The sequence below is a fragment of the Staurois parvus genome, unplaced genomic scaffold (assembly GCF_062004578.1).
Source record: "Staurois parvus isolate SC_StPar_1 unplaced genomic scaffold, SC_StPar_1.0 ptg000629l, whole genome shotgun sequence".
NCBI lineage: Eukaryota > Metazoa > Chordata > Amphibia > Anura > Ranidae > Staurois > Staurois parvus.
In genome coordinates, this window is record NW_028318425.1 from 473,040 (window position 1) to 497,131 (window position 24,092).

General features: G+C 40.1%; 1 protein-coding gene across 1 annotated transcript in view; it reads left to right on the plus strand.

Annotated features, from left to right (window-relative positions):
• AKR1D1 (aldo-keto reductase family 1 member D1) overlaps positions 1-24,092 on the plus strand; it is a 72,543-nt gene that overhangs the window by 28,470 nt on the left and 19,981 nt on the right. Inside the window, exons 2-4 of the mRNA XM_089693364.1 lie at positions 8,857-9,024; positions 15,568-15,684; positions 20,506-20,583. Of these exons, the coding sequence (XP_089549490.1) occupies positions 8,857-9,024; positions 15,568-15,684; positions 20,506-20,583 (363 nt within the window). The remainder of the gene's footprint in view (positions 1-8,856; positions 9,025-15,567; positions 15,685-20,505; positions 20,584-24,092) is intronic.

Below are 24,092 nucleotides of genomic sequence, written 5' to 3' on the forward strand. Positions count from 1 at the left end.
AAAGAATGTTACATCACTTCCGCTTTCACCACAAAACATGTCACTTTCACACCTGCAAATCATATAGTGTTTCCATATTTTTGTCCAACACTTGTAATATAGTATGTACCCACAAAATGCACAACGTTTGTTCTCCCTGTGCCTGTGTGGGTTTCATGCAAGTACTCAGGTTTCCTCCCATACTCCAAAGACATGCTGGTAGGTTAATTGGCTTCTGTCTAAATTTGGCCCCAGTACAGTATGTGTGTGTGTATGTATGAATATGAGTTAAGGACCTTAGATTGTAACTCCTTGAGGGCAGGGACTGAAGTGAATTCACAGTATATATGCGCAGTGCTATGTAAATTGATGGCGCTATAGAAGTACCTCTAATAAGTAAATAAATAAAATTTATCTCAACGTACTGGAGAAATGAGAAGGGAGGGATGAGAAGGAGGTGGAAAGTCCGAGGTGAATGAAGCTGTAATCGAATTCCGAACAAATTTTCTTTAGAAAATTGGAAATTTTGTGTTTTGTAATCCGATTGGTGCCACCATTGAATTCAAAATTCGACCCACTAAGCCTTTAATTTTACCTTATGTTGCTACAGAAAAGAATTTTGTAGCTAAGAATTTTCTTTTCTTTACAGGTCACAGCTTATGCTCATTTCTTTTTCAATTACATTTCTCGCATTATTCTCCCATCATTGATTAGAAATTTGTTCATTTTTCAAAAAGTTTCCAACGTGTCCGATCACTCAAAGTCGATGTTTGCTCGAAAATTGGCCGTTGCTGTGGCCCACTAATGGTGTGAAATTCTTAGAAAAGATTTTCGAAAGAAAATTCTTTCAAAATTCAACCCACGTATGGCTAGCTTTAGTAGTAGGAAGAAAAGCATGGGACAGTGGCTGTTACTACTGCTGATGACCTGGAGAACCCATGATCGGGAGGCTGTAACACAAGCATTTATGGGCCTTCAAAAAGGAAGGTCTGATGGTTTCTGTTGACTGCTGACCCTGATGGGTATATGTTTGTAATTGAAAGCGTAGCTGTTGGAATACTATTATTATTATTGGGTAACCCAGGAGTGAATGGATAAGCTGCGGCTGGAAGCCAATATATACAAATGGGCATTTGATATTTGTGAACTGATCTGTTAAAATCATGTAATGTTTTATCGCTAGCTCACAGTCCATAGGTCGATCTTTGGATCTTGTGTGTGGGTTGTGTTTTTTTGTTTTTTTCTCATACTGGATAATCATTAACAAATTTGTAAGTGGCAGATATACAGTACAAGTAGAGTTTAATCAGGGATATCAAAATTGTTTTTTAAAGGAGTTATCTCACCCAGCCTGCATTTGCTACTGCCAATCATCGATGTCCAGAGTTCGTTAACATTTCATGGTCAGATGTGATTCAAGTCTAGATGCCAGATGGTGAGTCAGTACAGATGCCACAACTCCATTCTCTTTATAACAGACTGCCTCTACACATATCCACAGTAGTCCAAAATGATAAACGGATGGCTTATCACACTGTAAGTAGCTCTGCACTCGTGTGAATGAGCTCTTTGCATTGCAGTGTTTAATTTTCTAATTTTATTGAAATGTCGCAAAAAGACACTTCGTTCAGCTCTATGCGCAATCAAGTATTGGGACCCGCTCTGGTGCATGGACATCTGTTTTTGTGGATTTCATTGTAAAAAATACAGAGTGCTAAATTTTGGGTTTTTTTGCAATGCACATCAACATATATATGGTGTGAACATGACATGTAGTGAACAATTATATAAATATATATAGATTTTTTTTTTTTCTGAAGCTGCATTGATCTTTGCACAACTGAGCGCACCCAATGTAAGCGACCCCTTAAAATAAAAGTTCAGTTGGGCATCAAAACGTAGAACTGGTGTGAAGAAGGGTATGTTTTGAAAAATAAAACCTGAAGGCCTTTCCCTGCTGATTAGGACAGTTTTACATCTTTAAAACAATGTTATCATGTACTAAGCAGCTGAGGATGGCATCAATCCTTCAGAAACTCTCTGTTACAATGGCGGTATTATAAGATTGTACAATGGCAGTATGAGTGAGCATTCTGACCTCCTGTGACTTTAACCCACATGATGCTTCATGTCATCCAGGGTGTACTTTACATAGGATGCTTCATATAGTCACATTAGTATCAGGTCTCATCATTATCCTGTGGGTATAGTTCTGACTCGTGGAAATCACACTGGAACAGCAAAAGCCTCGCCTTAAAGAAAAATTGTTAGTTTTAGGGGCCATATAATTTGTTTAATGTGAGTGGATATTGTAGCACATTTACTTTTTGGTTATACAAAATGGTGTTGCACTATGGTATGTATTTTGTTTTATTTTGCACGGATGTGGAGTTTAGAGGCATAATACGTGGAAGGAACATGTCACAGATCAGAAATTTGGAGACACATTTTCCTTATAAAGCGTTCTTGGCCTATTCTAACTTATAGGTCAATTGTCAAAGTGAACAGGGAGTGGTACCACAGTTCAAGAACGGTATATTGCTGTATGTTAGTATGTTAACACACTATATACTGGATTGGACGTTCATTATCATCATTTTGTTAAATTTTTTGGGACTGTCACTTTATGTTCTCAAAATGTATGGTTTTATTTATAAGGACATAGCGCACCACATTTGTTTCATTTACATATCTGCCCATTACAAAAGAAGGCTCTTCTTCCCACTTTACAGTGATGCACAATGGTTGTGTTTTATTGGGTATTCTTTGCAAAGTGAAGTTTGACCTCATTTACTAAGCTCTGGAGAAAATGCCTTGCAGAGTGCAACACTTTGTTTGTCTTTAGTAAACCAATGACTATGATAACAATCCACTTGATGGGGTTGATTTACTAAAGGCAAATAGACTCTGCTCTTTGCAAGTGCAGTTGCAGTTGTTTTGACAAAACTGAGTTTTATAGAACATTTGTTTAGCTCATTACATATAAGTAAAGTTAATAATATAACTTAGATTATATACTCAGATTAGTTGATGCAAAAATGAATACACCCCACAACAAAAACTACTACATCTAGTATTTTGTATGACCTCCATGATTTGTAAGGACAGCAACAAGTCTTCTAGGCATGGAATAAACAAGTTGGCGAATGAACAAGTTGGCGACATATTGCAACATTTATCTTTTTCCAGTCTTCAAGAACAACTTTTTTTAGATGCTGGATGGAGAGTGATGCTCAACTTGTCTCTTCAGAATTCTCCATAGGTGTTCAATTGAGTTCAGATCAGGAGACATACTTGGCCACCAAGTCACTTTCTGCAGAAATGCAACAGTGGCCTTGAATGCGTGTTTTGGATCATTGTCATGTTGGAAAAGTGCACAACGACCAAGGGCACAGAGTGATGGTAGCATCGTCTCTTTCAATATAGAGCAGTACATCTGTAAATTCATGATACCATCAATGAAATGCAGCTCCCTGACACCAGCGGCACTCATGCAGCCCCATAGAAGGACACTGTCACCATCATGTTTCACTGTAGGCACCATGTATTTTTCTTTGTACACCTCACCTTTGTGACGCCATACAGTTTTGAACCCATCAGTTCCAAAAACATTTATCTTGGTATCATCACTCCAGAGTTCAGAGTCCCAGTAGTCTTTTTCTTTTTTCAGCATGGTACAAATTCTAGGTGGGCTTTTTTGTGCATGGGCTTTATTATTATTATACAGTATTTATAAAGCGCCAATAGTTCGCTCAGCGCTGTACATTACAATGGGGGACAGAACAATAACAATACAATACAATGCAAAACATGAGGTGATAGATTGCCCTGCTCTTTCGCGCTTACAATCTAGGAGAGGCTTCCATTGTGGACGACACCCATGCATGCCATTCCTCTGCAGTGTACGCCGTATTGTGTCATGGGAAACAATCAGCCCAGTTTGGGGTTTTACTTCTTTAGCTAACTGAAGTGAACTTGAATGGCAATTTTCTTCAACCCTTCTCATTAGAAGAAGCTCCAATTGAGGTGTTAACTTCCGTGGACAGCCTGGATGTCTGCGAAATGGTTGCAGTTCCATCTTTGTTAAATTTTTCTATAACTTTTGCTACAGCATTCTGACTGATAAGTAAAGTTTTGCTGATCCTCTTATAGCCTTCACCTTTCTTGTGTAAAGAAATTATTTTCTTTCTCAGGCCTTGTGACATTTCTCTTCCATGTGGTACCATTGCTGACAGCATAAAAGGGTAGGGATTTTCTTAGTCGATTATAAAAGGGCGTTACTTAACAGTCTGCTGGACACCTTTAGACTCACTTGTAGTTGAATTCTTGTTAATTAGGATTTTGTTTTCTAAAATTTAGCTTTGCTTCCAAGACTTTCATTGGGGTGTATTCATTCAACATGGTCTTTGATGAATTATTTAGGAAAAATACTTTTTTTTGGGTGTGCAAACAAAAGATTTACCCCCTTCCTGACCTGGCCGTTTTTTACTATTTGACACTGTGCTAATTCAATTGGTAGCTTTACGGTCATGTAATGCCGTACCCAAACAAAATTTATGTCCTTTTTTTACACGCATAGAGCTTTCTTTTGGTGGTATTTGATCAACTTTTTGGGTTTTTAATTTTTTTTCACTATAAACAAAAAAAGACCCACAATTTTGAAATAAACCCAATATTTTCTAAGAAAACAATATCCAATAAATTGCATCATAAATTTAGGCCGAAATATATTATGCTGTATGTCTCTGGTGAAAACAAAATCCCAATAAGTGTATATTAATTGGTTTATGTGAAAGTTATAGCGTCTATAAACTATGGTATAGATGCTGGAATTTACCAAGCTTTTACTTTCTGACTGCCTGTCACATTTCTTGCGGTGCTAAAAATGCCAGGGCAGTACAAACACCCCAAAATGACCCCTAAGCTACAGTTTTTTTTTCTGTGCAGCCTGTGTAAAAAGAGAAGAAATCTCTACCAGACAAACTATGTAGTATGCCCACCATTAGAATATACCACCCTGCATCCACCCACTTCTAATGTTGGGCACACATGAAATGTTCAGTTTTTTTTTTATGGGCTGAACAAGAAAAAAAAAAAGACCTAATATATTCCTCTATTCACATCAATCAATGTGGATGAAGAAATATCTGCCAAAAAAAAAAATTAAAAAAACATATGCCAACGCATAGGAGCAAGCCACCCACCACTCTTTTTGTTTTGTTTTTTTATTTATTTTATTTATTTATTTAAATTTTCACCTTTTTTGTAAACTTTTTTTTAAACTGTAAACTTTCCAGAATTGTAGGGTCTCTCAAAATGCGATAGCCAATTTCCTGACTACCGAACATCTTTCAAGACCCTGTGTATATATGTACCCTAGACTGTGCCGTGCTTTACCCTATACTAACACTCCACTATCGTGTGGTAGTGATGGAATCAGTCCTTGAGGCAGAGACCAGGTTGGCCAGGACAGGAAGGACAAAAAAGCAGGTGTCGCGCCTAATTCCATGTCTGCTCCATGACATGTCATTTTTTTGGGGTGACTTTTGGGTTGGGGTACCAAATGGCATCAATAAAATGACTTTCATGCAGCTGGCTCACTGCATCTGGCTTGGAGGTTTAGGCCACAGCACCTTCTGGATACAAAAGGGACGTGGTGATCTCTTCCTGAAATTTTAGGAAGGATCCACTTTGTCCAGTTGCTTTGTAAAGCACAAAAGCATTGTACAGAGCCAATTGTAATAAATATACAGACGCTTTTTTGGACCAGTGTCTTGCTTTACGGGAAACTAAGTATGGCTTCATCATCTGGTCGTTGAAGTCCACCCCTCCCACGCTAAGGTTATAGTCGTGGACACAGAGGGGCTTCTTAACACCAGCTGCCATGGAAATTTGGATGGTCGTGTCTGCGTGGATGGAAGACAGGACGAAAACATCCTGTTTGTCCTTCCATTTCACTGTGAGCAATTCATCATTTTTCAAGCAGGCTTTCTCTTCCTTCCTAAGTCAGGTATTTACAAGCCGTTGGGGGAAACTCCGGCAATTAGGTCTCACGGTGCCACATGCGCCAGTTCCAAAATTGTACAAATGTTTAATAGTGGCACACTTGTATAAAAATCGCCCACGTATACGTGGTACCCCATATGGACAAAGGGTGACAACAAGTCCCAAACTATCTTGCCACTGGTTCCCATGTAGTCTGGGCATCCGGGGGGCTCTGTAGCAATCATGCACACAGAGATGGACGCGGTCATCCATTTTGCTCCAAACCCCTTCGTTTTGTATCTCTCTTTCCCAAATATGATTCCTCCGATATCCCCCCTCCCTCTCTGTTGAGTGACATGTGGTCTGTTTGATGACAGAGATCACAGGCAGCAAACTCATTGGGAGGGCGTCATGGCTATAAACCTCACTAGCTGGTGCCCCTATGTCTGCGAGACTCTTGCTGGAGAAGGGATTGTAAAACTATAAACCAAGCCCTCACGGAGCCTCAAAGACATTCCAGGTAGTCGTAAAAACAGACATACATTTAAAAACTTACTTTTCCATATAATGTTATGTCTTCAAATAGGACATAACTACATAAACATGGAGCACATATTCGGACGGCTCACTTTAATACAAATTGTTTGGTATATTACATCCCCTAGCTGAGATCAACAGGAGAGTAAAAAATAATATCTCCTTAACCATCCCAGCAGGTATCTTATATTTCCTATGTAGACGATCAGTAGAAGATTCTGCGTATTAATCTACTCGTGGATAGAATGTTATATGTATCCAGGGTAAGTTATGAACCATAATATAAGCTAAGAGGGATTTTTGGTCAGCCTGCCACACCCGCCCAAATGAGGCAATTGGTTCTCTGCTTCAGGGAGATACCCTGCTGAGTTCCTAGATAAAGGCTGTGATGCTTGAAGGTAAGTTAAGCTGAGTTGAGCTAAGTTGAAGAATTCTCCCTTTTAACATTGGAACTAACTTTGGGAGATAAAAGCATCCTTTTGGCTCTGAAACCTGATCTGCTTAAACCAGGCCGTTTGGCAAGTACTTTATCCCTCTGAACTTCTTTCTGTTATCTCTTTGCTGTGCTATTGTTTGCTGTATATGTGTATATATATATATATATATTGGCTACATCTTTTCTGTAAATATTTTTATTTAGTAATAAATCTTACTTTCTGAAAGTGTTGAACTGTTTCTAAAGCTCTTTAATGCAAACTAAGAATCCCTGCCTCTGAAGAGCGCTACTGTGTGTGTGTTTAAACCTCTATATATCCCTGCCTGCGGTGACAGTGGTATACGGACGATTATTCAAACATCATAGTGTTATTGCTAATATTGCCGAGTTTCCTCTTTCTCTGTACAAAAAGGAGGTGGTGGCAGTGTGAAGGGTTAGTTGCGTAATTAACCTGACCCAGTAACAATTGCTCAGGCTGCCGGTACATAGATTGTGGTCCAATTAGCTGGAAAATCGTTGTGCAGAGTGCAGCTGGGTGTGGCATTGTTACGCACGTGACATCGCGGTTTTAGATTGGCTAGTCCTTCGGTCACGAGTTTGGTGAGAAGGGCTGGGGTCTGACACCGCGTTCATCACATATTGGTGACAGCGATCGTGGGATCGTCACATATTGGTGGCAGCGATCTTGCGTCTGTCACAGTGTTTTCTGCCCCACCTGCTGAAATACATAACTCCTCTCTCTGCTCAGCTCCATATCATAGGAAAGTGGGGGTTGTGTTCAGCAGAGGCACTGGATTGTCAGGAACTTTGGAGTCAACTGGATATAAGCATATTATGCTGTCCTACTAATGGTTACCTGGCAGCTAGCTAGCAAAACTGACAGAAGCAGCATTTTTTCATTCCAAAACTGAATTTACTTCTGTGAATAGTTCTGTTAAACTGCAATACAGTTACATACACTGAAGTTACAATATGTTTGTTAACATGTCTCTCACAAATGCCTACAATGAACATATTTCTTGCAAAGCGCTACATACAAATCACACTGAATACATTTAAATGTGATCTAGATATATATGTGACTTTAACAAATACAATGACCGAACTTGCTAGCATATGTGTATCAAAGGGAGAAAGGAGGCCTTCACTGGTGTGTTCTTCTGGAAGCTAAACTGGAAGTGCAGTTGTGAATGGTAAATCTTTATTTTTAACAAACATGGAACACTTGTTATTGATAAAAATACAAAAAGGGTGCAATTGCACTGAATGCCCAATAGATGGGTCCCTTTTCAACACAATGATGTAACTACAAAACACAGTTCAATTTAGTATGTTTCTGGATTTGCAGCATTTATAATAATATTAGAGGTACTTGTATAGCACTGCCAATTTATGCTGAACTTTACATATATATTGTACATTCACATCAGTCTCTGCCCTCAAGGAGCTTACAGACTCTAAGGCACCTTACTCACATTAATACACATATTAGGGCAAATTTAGATAGGAACCAAATAACCTACCAGCATGTCTTTGGAGTGTGGGAGAAAACGTATGCATGCGCAGGGAGAACATGCAAACTCCATGCAGGTAGTGCCAAGGATGAGATTCAAACTGACGACCCTAGTGCCACCAAGTAGAAGTGCTAACCACTTAGCCAGTGTGCTACCCACATAGAGGAAACATAGGGAAATGTGCATATTTTACAAGGATATACAATTTTTTTTTGTTACTTATTTTGTCAAAGCATGCAGTACATCAACCAAAAAAGATTAATTCAGTAAATCGTCCGAATTCTCAGGTTGATGCAAAGTTTGGCTGGTGTCGCTTTGAATAGGTTCTACCTGCCACTTCTGGTATAGGACCCTGTCGTATGTACTTACATCTTTGACAAATCTCCTCCTTTTTTTCTCTTTTAGACCCCAAAAGGAACCTGTTTGGAATCGGTTAAGTTGGCTATAGATATTGGATACCGGCATATTGACGGGGCCTTTGTTTATTATAACGAGCATGAGGTGGGGCAAGCTATCCGTGAGAAGATCTCCGAGGGCAAGGTTAAGAGAGAAGATATCTTTTACTGTGGGAAAGTGAGTGCAATGTTCAGTAAGACCATCTGTGTTGTAGTCTCAGCATCCGAAAAGTTATAGCTGACTTATCCAAGTGGGTAATTCAAGAGAATAATCACTAGTAGGGGGTCAGCCAAATAGGATAGAATTGTGGCTTGAAAAAGACCTGCATGCCACCATCCCAATAGTATTATGGCTTGACAAAGAAGTAATTTGCCAGCTTTGTTACATGTAATGTGCAACACCTTTAGAGTGCATAGTTTAGCTTATGCAGTGGCACAGAAGATATACAGAGAAGATACAAAACGCCAAACAGTGACGCACCACTGTGAATTACAATGGCCAGATGTGACATCACCAATAGTCTCTGACTAATGCTTTTTGCCCCTCCAACTTGGCGTCTTCAGAGGGGCGAAACGCGTTGGCAGGAGACTACCAGTGACGTCACTTCCGAATCAGCATTTTGGGCATTTTCTATTTGATTGTATGTGAGTACAACCTATTTCCTTGAGTTCTTTTAGCTACAATAAAAAATTTAATTGTGCTATGTGGGCCCCTCTTGCCATTCCTTTCTCATGTGAGACTACACCTGTTATCACAGTGGAGGAGCGATCGATAAGGAGGATCACAGGTGCTAGCAATGCCAAGATATCTGCAGTGTATGTGCACTAGACATTATGGTGTCCTTTTATGAAACTGAGATCAGCGGCGATCCTGAGCATTGTTGCTGATCTCAGATCATTAGTGGTTTAGGAAACAGAGATGATCAGAGGAGAACATATTCTCCACTTATCATCTCCGCACACAGACTGCAAGTGTATGAAGGAGCAATGTCTGCACTTCACTGGTGATCTGTGTTCTCCCTCCAGATTCTCCAGCCCAGAGTTGGAGAATCGGAGGAACTGCAAACAAAGCAGCGGTAATTTACTCAATGTGATTGTCTGGATTTTTTTTCTCATTTTGTCTCCCATAGTTGAGGTCTACCTATGATGCCAATTGCAGGCCTCTCTCATCTTTTTAAGTGGGAGAACTTGCACAATTGGTGGCTGACTAAATACTTTTTTGCCCCACTGTATATGTAATGTCTACATGTATAAAGGGAGAGCATGGCACTGTGATTTATACATTAAACTCCTTGGAAGAATATTGCAAAAATCTCACCATAGACTGCACTATTGGTTGAAGTTTAATGCAGAAATTTTTTTCCTGGACACTCAATATTAGGGATGCACTGTTACCAGTTTTTTTAAGACTGAATACGAGTACCGATACTTTTCTCAAGTACTTGCCATTACCAATTACTGATACCTATTTTGCCATTGGATTAATTTATTTTTTAAGATTCACATCCGTGCAATTTATCATGCAATTTGACACTTCAAAATTACATGACAAGTCGCACACCATTTGGGATTTCATTTGCATTGACTTCTGTTAAATGAAGTTGCAACCCGCAATGAAAGCAGAGCGGATTTATGGCTTTCAGCTCTGGTTCCCACCAAATGCGATTTTCAAAGTGGTGTAATTTGGTCCCATTTAAAACTTAACAGTAGCGGTCATATAGACACAGATGCAAGTTCAGTGTCATTTACCTTATAGTCTATGGGAGTTAAATGTCACTGAAGTGGTAAAAAAGTAATGCAGGAACTATTTTTCAAATTGTGCTGCTTGCAATCGCACCTATTAAGACAATAGAAATACATTAGCTGCTACTTCAGGTGCGATTTGTAAATCACATGTCGCATCTGAAGTCGCAGTAGTGTGAACCAGGGCTGAAATAGCACTGACGTAGCGCATTTTCAAAGCACTGATCTGATTTCAAAGCTGCACAGTGCCACTTTTAAATTTCACTACTTCAGCATGATTACAAAGCCACAGATCAGTGTGATTTGAACCTCCAATTTCATTGTGGCTAGCAACTTTATTTAATAGAAGTCAATGCAAGTAGCAATGAAATCGCAAAAAAATATCGGTTTTAGTAATGAAGCATTTGCATGAATGCAGGTACTCGTGCGAATACTTAGTATTGGCACCCTAGTATCGGTATCAGTGCAACACTACTCAATATGTATGAACTTTTATGTTTTATATTTATTCATAGAGAGCAATGCTTTGATTGTATATCTTCTCATAATTGTGTATGGATAGCTCTTTGGCTGTTGACTATTGCAACCAAATGGCCAAGCTCAGCTGTCACTAGTGTGTCTGGGGTGAGGGACATCTTTCTTTGTGAGTATTGGCAGGAGATCAAGTCTACTTCTTTTCACCCAAAGCAGAGAAAAATTATATGTTAACCCTCAACTTGTAAAACAACCCACCCAGTATACAGAAAAAAACATTTCACAACCTCTGTACTCACTTTGAGAGTTAGGGGAAGAGAAACAACAGCACACTGGTCTTCCCAGTGAATGAACTGACTATGCTGTGCTCTCCAGAGTAGTGTGGTTCGGTTTTTAATAAGAAAGCAGAGGGACTGGCTGGAATATCAGGGTTTTCACACAAAGGAAGCAATACAAAAATAACAGGATACATGTTCATACAAGTATATGGTACAGCAGGCACATATCAGGAATTCTAAATGTTGGGTTTACATTGTTTTTAACAGCTCCTTTATAGGAACATCCATGCCCCTTGACCAAATGTTCCAGTAGAAGTGTATTGCCCCTCTAGATAGTTAGGGTTAACTACAGTTAATTTTTTTAGTCAGGAAGGCTGAGTAGCAGCCTGGGTGTAATAGTTAGCAGGGTTAAATTCAGGTCAGGGCTGAGAGACTCTGCAGGCCAGTTCCCTGATACCTCCCCTGCTCTAGAATCTTGAAGAAGATTCTAGAAACAGTGGGTGGGGCTGAGGAGGGGCTGGCCTGCACACTTGGGGGACCCTGACCAATCCACACGCAGGAGGCTTGGTATGGGGCCAGGGAAGCCCTTAAATGTTACAGAGCCTTATCAACAGCAGGAGATTTTGGGTGGAAGATGGAATGAGAAGGCTAAGGTGCAGGAGCCTGAGAGAGGGCCCAGTTGGGAAGGGGCTCACCTCTAGGCAGTGGTGCAGGAGAGTAGGAAAGCTCAGACCTCATTGGCCCCCGGAGATGGGACTACCTGTGCAGCAGGCAAGGAGACAGCCCAACAGAAGGCCTGAAAGCAGCTACCAACTCACAGAAGAAACAGGACTTAGTGAGTAATCCTACACCCGCTGGGTCAGTTAAGGGAGAAGAAGCACTCTGGTGGGAAATTAGATTTGCTCCTTGCTTGGGACTGCTCACCTTAAAGTGTCAGACACTGGATCCCCTGCCCATGGATTCCTTCAGACAGCTGGATAGAGGATGATTATTTTGGGTCTGGGGTGGTACACCAGGGGAGGTTGGAGAGCTCCCCAAGAAGAGAATTTTGCTGTGTAAAGACTTGTACGTAGTTCCAGCAACTTGCCCTCCATTGCAGTTCGATTGTGCATCCCATACACCTCTTTATCGCATCCAAGTTCTAAACCCCTTAATAAAATTTAAAAAAACAAGCTTAAGGACTGGTTACTGTCTCCTGGATGCAAGTCTTTGAGGAATATGTGTTGCCTGGCTATGCAGGACTATAGGGAGACCGAAATCTCTAGCGACTCCTGAGGGGGTAGGGCTACAGAAGTATTTCCCCTCCCACCTTCCCCGCCATTGCCTGGCTGTGCATACAACCTCTTTGGTCCTACTACTCCCTGTGGTTTCTAATTAGAGAAATATGTAGACCTATCTGTAAGATCTATTGATGCAGGATGTGGTTACTTGTATGCCAGGGATCTCTTTAGCAGACACCCAGAATTAATTCTTGTCTGTACCCACCCTCCTTCAAGATCATTTGTATTCAGTGGGAGCCATGTTGTGTCTGTACCTTGCCCCAACAATCACAGCTAAGATACATTCAGGGGAGGAGCTGCCACATGCAGCTCTTAAATGTTTTCCATCTTTAAACTGGTTACTGATTTTTGCCTAGGCAGAGATGATGTAATCAGTTTGCTACAGGCAGGAGGAAGCATTTCCTCAGTCTCCTCTTCCCCAGTGATCAGACTGCAATATTGTGGCTCTGTAACAAGTTACAACCTGAGAGGCTGCAGCAATGGCTGATCTGTGTGAGATGTCTGTGAACGCAACCTATAACTGCACAGGTAATAGGATTTACATCTCCATACAGCAAGTAGATAGTAAATCCTGGATGATGGCTGAACAAAGATGGCTCCATTCTTCTGGAGAGAAAATTGTCAGGGGGAGTAGTGTGATCTCTGTAAGAGGTAATAAATACCTGGGTGTGTTACTTACATGTTACTTAACATATAAGCTTGTGACATGAAAAAAAATGTATCATGACAGGTCCACTTTAAGGAATTACTTGGAGCTCCCTTGGGCCAATGTCAATGTACTCCATGTACAGCTACTTTGTAGCTTTTTCCTTATTTACAATTCCGTGTAACAAAGGGGAGATTTTCTCTCCATCCAACTCAATAGTATCCCAAAATACTAAAATAAATTTGTTCTTGGCTGAGAGAACTTCTCTTTCATTCAGGAAGGACTTCTGGTATTTTGGAAGCTTAAGATGTTCCAGGGAATGGACGGGTAATCTAATATTCTCCATAGAACTTCTAGCGTCAGTAGATAGTTGTGTCTCAGCTTGTTTCAAATGTACACAGAGTATGTCAGTTCTTTCCTGGCTGGTCCTTCCAGTCTATGGCAGGTTCTTCTACACTTCCAGGAACATTGGGACCCACCAGATTTCTCCTGGCCCTGTTCCGTGGCTTCTGTCCACAAACAGGAATAACTGTGAAGCTTATATATAATGTTCTTTCCAAAAACTCAGTTTTGTTCCAATCCCACTGACATAATATTATACCCTTCAATTAACAGGACCTTAGAGGATTTAAAGGAACACTATTATATATTCTAGTAGACATAGTATTAGTCATATTTTTTTTTCAGGTCAACTTTATGCATTGTGAGTAATGTGTAAATATAACAGTTCCAGGTATTTATTACCTTAACAAATAGATTTCAGTCTCCCTGGAAATGCCTTTTGTCTGCTTTTCTCTCCAGGAGGATAGCACCATTGTTGTTTAGGGATCATCCAGAGTGACTTTCCACTTCCTGGACTGATATATGTCCACACACTTCTAAGTGTAGTGAATCTCCCCAAAAGGGACACAGATGGCAGTAAAATATTGACAGAGGCTTTAATGCATCCCCACGCTATCCAAAATGAAAAAAAAAAAAAGTCTTATGTCACATTTGGGTATATAAATTCTAATGATTTGGAAAATGATCAGGCAGAGGCAATTGCAAAATTGCTGTTTATGGCTTGTAAACTGGGTTTCTCCTAATCCTCCTACCTTTGGGGACTGGATGCGGGAAATGGACAAATACATAATGTTTAAAAGATGCATATTTTTTTCAAACTTATGTTGATCATAAGTGTAAGAATGGATAGATACACCAGGTTCTAATTTAAACTTATAACAAGAAGTGGGAACTTTTGCTCTCTTCTTTTTCCTTTTCTCTGTTATGTGGTATCCCCCCCTTCTCTTTTTTTTTTTCTTTTTCTTTTTTTTTTTTTTATATGAATGGAGCGGCCTGTCTTAAGAAAAGATTGTTATTTATATATTATATAGTATAATATATTGGTTGCTCTGGAATATTTTTGAATTCTTGAATTTCTGGGAAAATCCTTTTCAATATTTTTGGTAAGTTAGATGATAATGAATCAATTGTAACATGTTGTTTTTGTATTGTTTGTTAAATTGCTGATGATTCTTTTTTTTTTTTTTTATGTTTTAAATTTGTTTTCTTTTCACTTATTATGAAAACTTTAAAATAGAATCTGAATTTAAAAAACAAAATGGGGAGTAAAATAAAAAGTTTGGGTTGGAATTGGGCCTCAGATTTACACTCCTGCACACAGGACATTTGCCCATCTCTCCTCTCATCCTCCTGGCAGCAGCGTTTATGGCAAAAAAAAATGTTTGACTCTTGTAAGCATGTTTAGGTGCATTAAGTGCTTGGGCAGTAATTAATTTCAATGGCCAGAATAAATTATTATTCCAGCCAGTGAACTGATTGAATGATCAAGTGCTAAATGTGCAAGTTTGACACGTTTAGGCGTTTCAAGCGTTTTGTTTTGTTTTTTTCCTGCCAAAATGCTGCTGCTCCTGGACATGCTTCTACATGCCTCTAAACGCCTATGTGCATATGTACAAAAAAAACCCCAAAAAACACCAGATGCCTCAACAGCTATGTTGAAAACGTTCAGTGTGCATAAGGCCTTAAAATGAAAAATGTAGCCTTGGGGTGCGTACAGATTCAATCTGCCCAATAGAAGACCAGTCAACCCATTCCCTTTATTATAGGCATGCATACAGTGCCGAAAATGTACACAACACTTTACACAGTTGATCTGGGAACACCAGTTGCTCAGGTGAAAATACAGGTTTCCAGGCCCATAAACTGTAAGCCATTTGCTGACGTTGAGTGAGAAGTTGCACTCAAACTCCATGCAGAAATTCCTAAAAACACTGTCTTTTTTCAAATTTTTTTTTCAGTTGTGGAATACATGTCACCCACCAGAACGTGTCCGGCCAACTTTAGAGAAGACCCTGGAGATCTTGGGATTGGAATATGTAGATTTATATATTATCGAATTGCCAATGGCCTTTAAGGTACAATCCCTTATGACATTTGTTTGGAGTTCAACTTTCTGTGCTCTGTTATAGATACAAACCACTATGGGCACTTAGCTGATACAAATAGCTAACGTCTTATCTGCCAAAGGATTTGTATTTCTAATCTAAAACAAATGGATTTGTATTTCTAATCTAAAACAAATGGGACAGCTGCTCTTACCAGGAAAGAACAGTATGTTCACAGGAAGATAAAAATACACCATGTATTCACAAGGATTAGTTGCCTGTCAAAATGGAAGAGCTTGTTATGTTGTTACAAAATGAAAAATTATTATTTTCTATGTCCACTAGTCGGATCGGAACTAAATTGCAGAGTTTACATCAAGTCTGTTTGTTGGTAAAACTGTTGCTTGCTACCAGCTAGCTCATGGATCAGGATTAGAGATGGAAAGGCCTTATAAAATTGGAAAAACACGTGTTTTGTTTCTTTTTTATCAAAGCTGTTTTTGTTTTTTCTGGAAAAATTGGGAAAAAAAAGAAGTGTGGAATTTGTTCTTTTGCAATAAGTAATATATATGACATGGTATTCAAACCATATAACATGAAGACCTTAATGAAAGATTTTTGAGACTTTATGTAAAATCTTAAATTATTGCAAGGCAAATCCTGAAATAACATTCAAGTAACACTGTACTTCAGTGCAGTTCTCAAACAAGAGAAATATGCATTTCTGCCACTAGGGGCACTGCAAGGCTCCAGTTTAGTTTGCTTGTGGGCTCCATCCTCCTGCAGTTGTGTGATTTGTTGGGATACAGTAGATGGCCTCTCAGGTTTTAATTGGCAGTTAGGAGGGTAAATTTGTTTGACACATTTATCTTTATAACTTTTTAGATGATTCCTATTAATGTTCTCCATAATCACAGCATAGGGTTTATCTATAGTTTGGTCAGAAAATTGTTTTTTCTTTCCTCCTCTCAGTAAATTGGTGAAACCAACATCTAGCGTTTGGAAACCTTTCCACAGTGCAATTTCTGCTGAGAGCAAAGCTGCAATGTGTAAATATTGTGAGAAGAAATATTATTTTTCAAATGCTACAAGGATGACAAAACACATCCTTGCACGCCAGAGGTGCCCTAAAGACATAAAAAATACTTTTATGAAATGACCATAATGAAAATGCAAGTAGCTTCCCTCTCCAGAATTCTTGTTGGAATACAATGTTCATGTATTTTATGTAGCGACTACATTAGTATTCAGTAGAGATTTAATCTTCAGCCAGTAGATGGCAGTGTTCATAAATTTGTAGCTGCATCTATGGTACTGTATGCTGTCTTTTCTCCAAAACAATGTTTCCTGTTTCCTTGTTGCAGTGTAGCAGAAAAGCACATGTGGACTGTGCATTGTCTGTTCTGTAGGGCTATACAGAATTTCTAACAGTTCTCATTCCAGAAACACTCTCTGCTGCTTCTGGATCATCACAAGGTGTTTCTTCACCAGCAGCATCTTCAAGTAAGGAAGTGTTACAAACCACTGCCTCAAAAAAAATACACAGTACATGGAAATGCAATTATTTTAGTAAATATAAACTGCTAAATACATTTTCTCAGCAGTTAAAGCAGTCTTGTGACTTCTATCAGTGTCCAGCAGAGCACTGGTAAAGCTTGTAGGAGGAGTTTTCTGCTCTAGGAGGATGCAGAACCCCTGTCCAGGGACTGCTGTTAGAAATCATGGGGCCCCGTACAGCCTACCTGACAGGGTCCCCCCCCTCCCTTCCACCGCCAGAGAAAATATCAAAATTATATTTATGGTTAAAATACACTAAAAACGTTATTAATGTACACAATCACAAAATTCTTGTAAAATCTAAATTATAAAACTGTACTGAGTTAATAAATAAAGCTCTGTGAGTAATTGAGGTCTTGGGGCTCATTCAAATGGGCGCTGTAGAGTGTGAATCAGTGGTTTGTTTATGTGGCTGGAGCAGCTTGTAGCTGTTTGCAGGCAACCTATATTACACTATGGAAGCGTTGCAGGTCCAAATTTGACAGGCATATGGGTGCAGGTGTACAGCCCTGAGCACAGACAGTGAGCATTCAGGGCCACTCCCCCACACCTGCACACCTGTCAGATTAAAACCTGTGTTCACACAGCTGCTGTGTCCCCCATAGCATAACAGGTGGCTCCAGCCACATTAACAACCCCCTCATTCATGCTGTAAAGGCCAGAGGACCTGTGTGAATGTGGCATTTTTGACAACTTTTTTCATCCTTACAGCTACCCACACAGTACTGTGGTAGCATGCGCTTTGCTGGCTGTGAATGCATCTGCGTTTACTAGATGCATGGAGGTGCAATTAAGTATTCATGGTACCTGCGCACATCTACAGAGGGCATTGTGTTTCCTTGCTGTGCAGGAAAATGCATGCTCTTCCATTCGTTTCTGCACCACAAATGGTGTGCATAAGTCCTAAAGATTATGCAGAGGGAACGGGTGATGACAGTTGGAGGGAAGGGGGGGGGAGAGGCAAAGTTGTATAAGGAAAGAGAGGTTTGTAGCGGTGAACAGAAGGGGATCAGTTTGGGGGAGAGGAGTGAGACGTTCAGCTACATAGAAATCATAGAGATGTGCTGGGAGAATTTAAGACAGCTACAGGAACGGAATACAGCTGGTTGGCTGTGACTGTCAGGGAGGCAGGGGACCGGGGAGAGAACAGGCAAGATATACAGGCTGGGCAGACAGGAGACAGGATAGACCGGCCAGAAGGAGGAATACAGGAGTGAAGGACTGCAGAAAGACACCAGGCCTCCCGGCATATAGGCCCAGCCTCCGAGAGGCTGCATATTTGCGTACTGTTGGTGTCAAAGTGTTAACTTATACTGGCCTCGTTATTCCATTTTTGTAAAAAAAAAAAATGTAAAAAGCAAGTTTAGTTCATTTACTGAATAAGCTATACTTTGATTTCAGGCATAATACTTTTATATACATTTCACTGAACGTTCCCAGTGTAACAAAATTACTTTCAATTTGTTAAACTATTCCACACTTCCACACTGAATTATTATTTTTTTTTTTCAATTTTGCCTAAATTTAATTTTCCATTTTTTCCTGCAAAAAATAAAAAGTTTTTTGTGGTAGTTTTTTTTTTGTTTGTTTTTTTCTTTTCCCATGGCTTCAAAATTTCTGGAAATGTTTACATCTCTATTTGGGATATGTCACCACATGGAGACCTGCAGCTGTCAATCAATGCATTTCAGAGAGGTATCACTCTCTTTCATCATGATTGGCTGTGCATGGGTTTCTGGTCCTCTCCTAGTTCTCTAGTCTCCTAGTTGCTGAAAGGATTAGTTCACCTTTACCAGAAAACTGCCTATGCAAGATGAGGCATGCCTGTAGATAAAAACCATGACAAGGGGACTAAAGATGGCTTGAAAAGTCCCACTAAACCAATGCCTACCCCCATCTTTAACCTAAGTAACCACACTGACAACAAAATGGAGTTAATGGCCCAAAAAACGGCCTTTTATTACAACCATCAATAAATAACATTTTAAATAACAGAAAACACAGTATAAACATACGTTTTTTTCAAGGTCTCAATAGGCATCAAGAAAACGAATACCTGCATCCTGCTTAACTAGGCCTCCAGCCGCAACATCACCGACTCAGAGACACCACCGCAGATACCCCCACCAGAACAACTGGAAGCCATACCTCAGAGGGGTTCCTACAAAGTGCCTTTTCTTGTGCCCATATTAACCAAAGAGAACCTTGCAGCCTGCCGGAAGTCCCCCAGCACCAATATGGCACAACCACCACCAAGACAATCCATAAAACAACGGGCGGGTGGGAGGGAGGGAAGTTTGCCTTGTGAAAATTCTCTTCAGACTGAAAACCCCCTGCCACACCTTGTAAGGCCACCCCACGTAGTTCCCCCCACTCCTTTCTTAAAGCTATTTAGACTCCCCCTTATGCTAATGGAACTCTGCCTCTCCCAACCTCCTTTTAACCCCTGTCATGCCGGCCTTTCGTTCAGGTCTTCTTTCTTCTTACTCCGGGCCTTCGTTCCGTGCAACTTTGACTGTTGAATAAAGCCCTTGCTATAGGGGCAGGCCATTTACATACCTCTCAAAGCCTGACTGCAAAAACTCCCAGAGATGGCATCATCCTGTTCTGTTCTTGGACATTGGTAAGACATTGCCAGCTGATTCACCTACAGGTGAACCAACTCTTTAATAAGTTCACTTTTGGGAACATGATACATGTTCTACCTGTGTTTATTCCCACTCCTGCAGCCTCTCTCTTTTTTTATTTTTTCCCCACAGCTGTGCACTATGGGCAGTCAGATGTGAATGGGCTGGTTGTCTTGTTTTACACCCAACTGCCCTCTGATTTGCCCAGATGGGAAACAGACCCTCTTCCTTTTGTTTTCATTGGTTTGGAGGTAGGTGGGTGTAAATGGGCAAAAGTCTGTTTGTACATGCCGCTCCATAGAGGAGAATGGAGAGTCTGATTGGGTCCGCCTGAAAAAGGGACAGTCGGACCCAATCAGACTGCTTGTGTAAAAGGGGCTTTAGTTGAATCTTATACAAGGTTTTGCAAACCCCACCCAAATGTGACTATGAACTGAGGCAAGGGGATCAGCATGAAAGCCAGGCAAATGGAATTTGTAAAAAATAATAATGTCTTCAGAACAGCTTTCAGTTGTAATGCCCAATTACCTGTCACAGTAGATCAATACAGGTCTATGGATCTTCTGGGCTTTTTAGAGCAATAGTGAGGACCTTTTTAACCAGCTAACCTGAGCTGAAGTTCTGGCTTCCTATAATGTCTTATGCTGCTTTTTATTTATTTTTTTAGCCAGGGGATGACTTCTACCCAAGGGATGAAAATGGAAAATATCTTTACCACGAAACAGACCTCTGTGCTACATGGGAGGTAAGGCTATGGAAAATTCTGGAGATGATTAAAAACATGGACATACTCCCCACCATAAACAGAGCTTGTCATTACCAGAATAGAACAGAATAGAACAAGCTGGTGAAAGAAAAAAAAACACAAAAGGTTCCCTTTCCAGCATGTTGAAGATAATTGGCCACATTTATTGTTCTGTGAACACAGGGCAAAATTCTCGGGAAATAATTCATGAATTGACAAAACCTACATGCAGAAAGTATTTTGTTTGGTTATTTTGACCTTTGTTGATATATGGCATGCAATGAGTAGGAATTACCTAGAGAGTTTGTTTTTCCACCTTTTTTTATATAGACTTTCAAGTCTTTTCATATTCAGCAATGAGTCTGCTGTGAAATCTTAAATACAGTATATGTGTTACTCTACCCCCTTGAGGGCCGCTGGATTTTTGCTGGGTCCCTGTAAGCTCTGCAGAGTCAGTAAATCTGTCCCTGTGTTTGCTTTTGTTGTTTTTATTAGGGGTTAACAACTTGGATGTTGTCTAGGGGTATATGGGATTTCCAAGGAACTGTAAAACCTTGAGGACAACTTCTTGGCAAATACTGCACGAAATGTGTGTAGCTTTACCCCCTTAGGAGTTGCTAAAGTTTTGGGTCCCCTATAGTCCTACACAGCCAGGCAACACGCACTTCCACATTAACCACTTGCCCTCCAGAGGTCTTACCCCCCTTCCTAACCAGGTAATTTTTTGTGATACGGCGCTGCGTTACTTTAACTGACAATTGCGCGGTCATGCAACATTGTACATAAATTCAATTACGTCTTTTTTCCCACAAATAGAGCTTTCTTTCGGTGGCATTTGATCACCTGTGCGTTTTTATTTTTTGCGCTATAAACAAAAAAAGACCATCAATTTTGAAATAAAAAACAATAATTTTTACTTTTTGCTATTAACCTCCCTGGCGGTATGATTATTTCAGATTTTTGGTGCTGAAAGCGGTACCATTATTTTGCATGGAAATTTGGCGTTTTATATTGTAGGCCTGTAATTCTCACTTAAATCTGTCCAAACCAGAGTCTAGTAGACATCTCGGGTAAAAAAATGCATTTATTAAATAAAAAGAAAACAAAAATTAAAAAAAACCTTTCTATTTATGCTTTGGGCCTTCCCAATCATACACCATAGTGCTTTGATTACTCTTAAGAACGAGCAGCCCAAATCAACTATTTACATGTGATTTTTTTACTGTGCGTTCTTCTTTATAACATCTCGGGTATGATAAAGTTTGAAACACAAAATCATAAATTATAATATAATAAATAACTATAAATAATAACAAATAATATAATAATAATAATACTTTTTATTCAATAAATTTTAGTAAATAATATAATCAAAAACACTGACATTTTTTTTGGCCAAACAAGGATGCAATATTAGTAGTCATATTGCTTCAGTAAACGTCCCGGGTATGGAAAATTTTAAAACGTGGTACAGCACAAAGTCCGACGTCACAATGAGGACAATAGAACCGGGGTTCTTTTCTGATTTTCCTTCCAGTGTCGTCACGCTTAGAGCAGCAAACCACACACATCCTTGTGGGTACAGACTTCTTTTCCGTTGGTGGAATGTGGTCCATAAAGTGACGACCAGTCAGGCGTTATGGGTTCACAACGCCAGCAGCACGACGTCCAGATCTATTTACAGTCGTTTGTGTTTGGTGCTTGAAAAATATAAGTTCGGCAACTTTCCAAACAAAGTCCGCATGAACCACAGGCGTGTCACTCTTTTTTTTTTTTTTTTTTTTAGCAGAATGAATGCATTCCACAAACACTGTTCAAGAAGATGCCTGAAGATTTTTTTGTAATTTTTATTTTGTTGTTTTCTCATCGCTGGATAAAATGTCATGGCCTGGTCAGATTTGTCCACACCTCCCATGGTATTGTTGTAATCCATCACGACTTGTGGTTTCATTACGTCTTTTCCACCTTTTTGTGTGTACCATGACAGTAGAGGTGTTGTGAATAGTACTCATTAGGCACACATCTTTTTTGTCGTGCCATCTCAGTGCCATCATTTTGCCTTTCTGCCAGGCAACTATTTCTCCTGCCTTGAGCTTTTTATTGCCAAGGGTTGGCGGGATGTCACGCCGGTTAGGCCTAACTGTCCCATATGCATCCATCTTGTTGTGTAGAAGGAACTCATAGAGTTCTGGAGAAGTGTAAAAATTGTCTGTGGTAACACAATAGCTCTGATTCAGCACTGGCTCAATCAAAGTAAGAACTGAAGCGGTTGCCATTCCATAATTACTGAATCGTTTGTTTAATTTGGTTCCTTTCCCGGTGTATAGGACCGAATTCCATATGTAACCAGTGCTTGATTCACATAGCATGAATGATTTTATGCCAAATCGTGCTCTCTTTGACGCCATATACTGTATCCAGCTGAGTCTTCCTTTGTAGGCCATTAGACTTTCGTCGATACTAATGTCTCTATCTGGTACTTAGGTCTGCTGGAAATTTTTCAGAATAATTTGATAAACCTCCCAAATCTTTTTGAGTTTTGGAGGTGCATGAGAAGTCTCATCAAATTCTTCATTATTTGCAAAGTGCAAATATTTCATTATCAGAGAAAATTTGTATTCCAACATGACCGTGCCAAAAGAAGGAGTGGCTAGTAATTTGTTGGTTGTTCAATACCACTTCCCCACCACTCCCTGAAGAATTATTAGGCCCAGAAACTTCCAGATGTCCTCTTTGGTCACTGGTTCCCACTTTCTGCTCCTTGAAAACCTCTGATGCAAGCAGCTTGTTGCTCCTGGTACCGATTTGTCTCCGTAACAATTTTTTCAATAACCTCATTGGTCAAAAAGAGTTGGAGGTATGCCAAGGGGTTGTCATCCTCAACATCCACTTTGATACCAGGTGCTCCAGTAAATGGGAATCTTGGGGGCGCTACGTGCTCCGTACCGCAGTCAATCGAGCACCAAGTCCGCACATCACAGGGCACAGTCGCAGGATCATCGCTGAAATCGCTTTCTGTGTCTGATGACAAACTTCCCCATGAATCGCTATAACTCAATTCTGCAAGCGATTCTGTATCGCTGTCATTGTTTTCCAGTAGGTCATATACCGCTTTTGAGGTGGAGGCACGCTTTTTTGATGCCATGGTCGTTCTGCAGTTTCCAGACACAAAGTACAGTAAAACTGCAGGCAAGGGCACTGGAGAAAGCACTGGGGGGCAAACTAAGGTCAATTTATTTTATTTAGTAATGTAATCCAATAGGATTACAATGTATCAGTGTGTTTGTGCATTATACTTTTTGAATTTGCCACCGGTTCCGCCCTCCTGCATCATGACGCTCGCAGGGAACGGAAGCCAGGGCACACAGAGCATCGGGCAGAAGATCCGGCTGCCGTACACTGCGGGAATACATCGCAGGATCCCGGGGACAAGGTAATTAATCTCTTCCAGGATCCAGTGATGCAATCCCGAGTGTGGCTCGGGGTTACCGCTAATGGTACTGAAATTC